Raw genomic sequence first — 6,029 nt, 5'->3', positions numbered from 1 at the left:
TGGGGAATAAAGAAAATCTCAGTAACACTAGGACTTGCTGGGGTGGCAGGGGTAGGGGGTGAGGGGTGGTTGCCTGTCACCACTTGAGAGAATCCCAACTTGGGATTCTCATGAGTCAGCATGCAAGTCGTCTTTTTGCCAGTCAGCCTTCACCTGCCTCCTTTGGACAGCTGCATTGATCAGGAATACCTAACATGATGTTTGCAGTGTGTACAGCAGAAAGTATGAACTGCCAGTTCTGCACCGTCTTGCCTGTCCATGGCAGAGATTAAAATTGTCAGTGGGTCCAAACCAGCAGATGGCATAATGGTTACATCACTAGACTCTCACGTAGGTGACTGCAGTTCAAGTCCCAGACCCAGCGGCTTAAAACTCACTCCAGATGCATGTGCGTGCATGCCCAAAATCCCAAGGGGAGAATGGACGAGAAAAGATTATGGTGTGGCCATCCCTCTGGGGGTGATTCCTTGCATTCTGTCTCTCTCGGTCTCTCTGGCAAGCATGCATACCCGATAACAATAGCCTCTCTCTCTAAAAAATAAAAGAATTATTGGTGGAGTTGGCTTTCTACATGTTATTCTGTTGAGTCTTGGCCTTGAAAGTGGTGGTGGGGGGGAGTTATCCCAAGGGTCATCTATTTTGACCCTTCTCTCCTATCCCCAGCTCATACGGTATCTCTCTTGATGTCCACAGGGCATGAGTAATGTCTTCTAGGTAGATAGTGACAGAGAACCAAGGAACCCTAGAATCCACTCCAGGAGATCTTTGAAGAGAATGCATGTCCACTGCAGTGTCTCCCAGTGATTAGCACTCTCATGTGGGGCAAGTTACTTCACATCTCCAAATGTTAGTGTCACCGATGCTTAGCTCACCTCAGGGAAATCTCAAGTAGTCGCCACCTACCCCACACCAAGTCTGGGTGTCAAATGGTTTCCTAGCAATATTCCATTAGGTGTCCAGAGTCACTCTGCCGTTTTCTTAAGATTAGAGGTGTCCTGTGGCAGGAGGAGGATGTGAGGAATGAGACGGGAACGGGCAGGGTCCACAGAACGTGGACAGGTGACTTTAGCTGGCAGTCAGGATTCATTGCAGCCTAGCGGGGTAACACTGGTGTGCTATTAGGGTGGCGAGTGTTGCTCCCTGTTGGAATGAGTGAGGGGCCTGACCCCTATACCAGCTCCTGCTCCTCACCACGGTCCTTCACCCTCCCCACTCACCCACTGCTTTTTGAACAGCAGGAAAACTTCTACCCTGCCTTCTTAATCCATCCCCTCGATCCTACAGTGCCATTGATACAAATGGGAACCTCCAGGGGTCTGTGGTTGGCATGGTGGTTAAAGTGCTGGACCCCACATGGCCGACCACAGGTCAAGTGTCAGATGTGGCGCCTTGACAATCATGCCAAGTGCATGTGTGCTCAGAATCCTGGGAGGGGAATGGAGAAGGGATGGCTGCATGGGCATCCCCCCTGGGGAGGTGATGTTTTCCTCTCTCTCTGTGTGTCTTTCCATGTCTCTCTCCAATGAGTGCATGCACCCTATAGCAAAAATCTTAGGGAAAAAAAAGGAATGGGAGCTTTTAAAGAAATAAAAACCTGCTGCATTGATGTTCCTGTGGTGGCGGCCTCTCAGTTCTACAAACTCCCAGCGAAGGGCCCTGGGCTCCGTGTGTCTGTTAATGTTTACCCCCCACCCCAAGGCTGCAGATGAAGTCATTCCTCGTGACCCCAGGACTATGTTGAGTGCCCCTTTTATCCTTTCAAACCACTTACCACAGCCATTGGTGACATATCTGTGTGCCTTAAGAGGTTTTAACCCCAGGGAACATCCCTGACGCAGAAAATGCTCCGTCAGTATTTGTTGGATGAAGTCAGTTTAGACAGGGGAAGGAAGTGAAAGGTGGAAGTCATACGAGGATATTTCTGAGGATATTTCTGCTATTCTGTGAATAGCAAAAAAGAAGATGATGCCTCTTAGATATAGCCCTTCCAGTGGATGAGAAAATTTTAAGTTTGACTTAACCAAGCAGAAAAGCAGGTTCACTTGCACCGTGCCATGGTCCAGAATGCCAGATAATGGCAAGGTAGCACATACCGTCATTGGGATTGGCTCCCCTCTAGGACGCAGCAAGTGTTTTTACCCAGCATTAAAAAAGCAAATCATTGGGGCCTGCAGGTGGCGTAGTAGTTACTGTGCTGGACTCTCACATGGCTGACCGTAGTTCAAGTCCTGGACTCTGTGGCTTGAAATTCACACCGGGTGCCTGTGCGTGCCCCAAATCCCAAGAAGAGAACAGGGGAGAAGGGATTGAGGCGTGGTCATACCCCCTGGGAGAGGGAGGTGATTTCTCACTTTTTCTCTCTTGGTCTCAGTCTTTCTGGCAAGCACACATGCCCTATAGCAAAAATCTTACCAAACAAACAAACACATCATTTGCCTTCCTTTCCACTGGGTAGAAAGAATCTAATCCTTTCTTAAATACTGAAAAACAGGAAGACATAAAAGGTATTTGAAAGTAGATGTGGTTTATAAAACAATTCCAGGGACCATTTAGTCCTCAAGATTACTCTGAAGAGCTGCAGTGTAAATGATCCTTATCTGTAATTGTAATACTGTGTTGATAAAAATGGTTTAAGATGATAGAGTAACCTGGAGAGCCCTAGGCAAGAATCGCTGCTCTTTGCTGTCGACTCCTCTAAGCAGCGACAATCCAAGAAGGATTGAGAGGCTTTGTTGCAGAAGCAGTTGGTGAGAGAGAGCGAATTCTGAGGGACTTAGAGGATCTGAGAACATGTCACTGGGGCCGGGAATGAAAATTGCCAATTCTGGCTGGCTGAAGAGTCCATATGTATCTTTTTCTGGAACCCCACGAGGAAAGTAATCTTCCATTCTAGGAAAACACTCATACCCAGGCTAGCGATCGCTGAGCTCTTACTGTGTGCTGGACACTGTGCTTGGTCTAACTTGGCTGTCACCGCCTTTAAGGTTGAGCAGAGGGAAGTGCAGTAGCTTATCTAATCTCTTCCACAGCTGGTAAGGGGAAGCACTGGGTTCTAACCTTTAGCCCACGCTTCTTTCTTTCTTTCTTTTTTTCTTTCTTCCTTCCTTTCTTTCTTTCTTTCTTTTTTTTTTTTTCTTTTTTTTAGAGGTTTTTGCTATAGGGCGTGTACGCTCCCCAGAAAGACAGAGAGAGACAGAGAGACAGAAAGTGAGAAATCACCCCTCCCCGGGGGGGATGACCACACCACAATCCCTTCTCCTCCATTCTCCTCTCAGGATCTTGGGCACGCACGCACACACGGCCGGCATGAGTTTAAGCCACCGGGCCTGGAACTTGAACCGCAGTCGACTACATGGGAGTCCAGCGACACAGCCATTATGCTAACTGCTGGTCCCAACCCACCCATATCCTAAGCTGCCTAAGCTAAGGAAGAGAACGAGAGTGGAGTAATCTTCCAGGCCGTGCTAATAGAAACCTGAGAGGAAAACAAGGCACATGAGAGGCTGTAGCTAGGACTTGCCAGGCAGGGAGAAAGGAGTCCCAGGGCTTCCGATGGGATACCAATGCCGGGTAGGACTTTGTAGGAGTCACGGAGGCCTTCTCTACAAAACCTGCGAGAGAACCTGTCACGTTGTGTCTATGGGATGTCGGCTCAGATCCAGAGCATCCTGGGTGACATATATGTACACACACACACACACAGCACAGTGGCCTGGTACCCTAACACACACACACACACGCACACACACAGCACAGTGGCCTGGTACCCTGGGTATAGGCCTGGTTTACAGTGTGAGGATAGCAGAGGCTTAGCAGCATGCAAAGGAAATCTTTACTCTAGCCATACCTCATGAAAATCGGAGGTCCTGATGCTATCACTCAGGATGGGTTCCTAGGAACAAAAGCTACCCTATGAATACTGAGTATTAAGGGCTGAGTTCAAGGAACCAGAAGCTTTTACAACCACTACTATGTTGGAGGAGGAGGCCCAGGAAGCATCCATGCACCTGTTCTCTAGCACTCACTAGGAAATGGCTGCCAACCTCACTTGTGCCCACACGTCGGCCCGCAACTGCCTCCAGGGTAGCATGGCCTCTAGCTCTTTGCTGCCTTCTGAGTCTAGGAGGCTCTCACTGGCCAGCTCTAAGCTGGTGCCATTCCTGGGGGGAAGTTCTGGGAAATGCAGTCCTGGAGTCTCTTCAATGCAGGGCATCGAGGCAGTGGTGACCAGTTAATGTCCCCCATCATGTACTCCAGACCTTCCCGTGACAGTGGTTACAGAGGCTCTTTATCCCCACTGCCCCCTCACCCTCAGCCTGGCTGTCTGGGCTAGGGAATGAGATAAAAGACTTTTTCCTGGCAACGTTCAGGTATGATGTGTGCTCCTGTATCGTCTCACACCCTGTCTTGGTAAAAAACTGCAAGATTCTTCATATTTGTCATTAGGAAGAAGTGAAATACTCTCAAAAGTATAGCAACCGGGCCCTCATGGGAGATGTACGTGTTTGCTTTCTTCACTGTCCACAGCTTGGTTGCTTAGAGCAGTTACAGGGCCCCCGTGTGATCAGCCAGTATGGGTAAGGGTACCATGTTCCTGCACGGGGTTTACCATGAGCATCACTGCATGGTCAGCTAAGCTGGACCACTGCACAACACCCACACCTGCTGCGCCATCTTGGGAGGATGGTGAGGCTCCCTGGGAAGGAGCACCAAGATCCATTAGTGACCGTTGACCTGAGATTGGGAAGAACTGTGTACATTGCTATGAATTTTCCTTCCATATCCGCGTTGTAGTCCATTACTGGTTTTGACTGTCTACATGGAGATGCTTCTGAGATGGATCATTCTACCTGAGCTGTCAATGCCACCTCCTGTCAGGAGGAGTCACCAGCTCCTCCTGAGGACAATTACCAAGACTATTACCAAGATGTAATAGTCTTACACCGATTAGAATGCTAGCCACTGAAGTCAACAAAAACCAAACTTGGGTTGTCTTCAGAAAATCCAGTAAATTAAAAGAATTTAGTTATTCAATGGGTTGATGTGGGTGGACGTTCACTGTCACGAGCAACAAAAGAGTCCAGAGCTCTGTAAGACTTCAGGTACAGTCCAGTAAATTAAAAGAATTTAGTTATTCAATGGGTTGATGTGGGTGGACGTTCACTGTCACGAGCAACAAGAGTCCAGAGCTCTGTAAGACTGAGGTACAGTTGGGTCTGGGGCTCAGCGGAAGTCCCCAAGGTCCTCAGTGTCTTGTTTGACTTCTCTGTTTGCTCTGTTCTCCAGCAGACCCTCTTTATCCAGTACCCCCAGCACTCCTCCAACCAGGTTGGCAAACTCAATGGAGAGAAATCCCCTCTTTCCTAAAAGTTTCAGTTCAAAGTCCTGGGGTTTGTTTCCATGGCAGAGGAGGGGAGGACACTTCCTTGTGTCTGGGGGATAGAGACTTAATCCTACAAACCACATGGGAGACAGGTCAGCCCCTCCTGGAAAGGGTATGGGTATGGGTAAGAGGAGAGGTACTTTGCTACTCAAAAAGGGGGACTCGCATGCTCAACTGGCAAAAGCAACAGCCTTCCATTATTCCAGCTCAGCTGGCCTTATAATTGGTCCAGACCATCTTTGACCATCGCAGGGAAGTTGCTAACCTCTTTGCACCTCTGGCTACTGGCTCGTAAAGTAAGGAGTGGAGTCCAGGGTCCACGCCGCTAGCTCTGAAGCTGCATGCATCTACCCATCTTTACTTAGCCAGTGGACTGTACCAGAGTCTGTTCATTCTCAGCAAAGAGAGTCCTGACTTGTTTCAGGTCATCCTGGTTTTGTAAAACAGCAAACAACAGCCTGAAAACGTTCACTCTGTATGGGGCCAGCAGGTGGCATAGTGATTAAGGTGCTGGACCACCACAGCTTGAGTCCTGGACCTGGATGCTTAAAACTCATGTGTGCATGCATGCTCAAAATCCTGAGAGGGGAATGGAGGAGAAGGGATTATGGCGTGGCCAGCATCTCTGGGAGGATGATTTCTTTTT

General features: G+C 48.8%; 2 protein-coding genes across 2 annotated transcripts in view; one reads left to right on the top strand and one right to left on the bottom strand.

Annotated features, from left to right (window-relative positions):
• Positions 1-4,213, bottom strand: part of LRTM1 (leucine rich repeat transmembrane protein 1) — a 35,280-nt gene extending 31,067 nt beyond the window's left edge. Inside the window, exon 1 of the mRNA XM_006143062.1 lies at positions 4,049-4,213. Coding sequence (XP_006143124.1) covers positions 4,049-4,213 — 165 coding nt within the window. The remainder of the gene's footprint in view (positions 1-4,048) is intronic.
• The window catches only part of CACNA2D3 (calcium voltage-gated channel auxiliary subunit alpha2delta 3), a 931,343-nt gene that overhangs the window by 821,055 nt on the left and 104,259 nt on the right, over positions 1-6,029 (top strand). The gene's annotated exons all lie outside the window — the stretch shown is intronic.

This window comes from Tupaia chinensis, unplaced genomic scaffold (assembly GCF_000334495.1).
Source record: "Tupaia chinensis unplaced genomic scaffold, TupChi_1.0 Scaffold000091_1, whole genome shotgun sequence".
Taxonomy (NCBI): Eukaryota; Metazoa; Chordata; class Mammalia; order Scandentia; family Tupaiidae; genus Tupaia; species Tupaia belangeri.
Note: the sequence above shows the minus strand (reverse complement) of the source record. Positions and strands in the feature narration are given on the sequence as shown.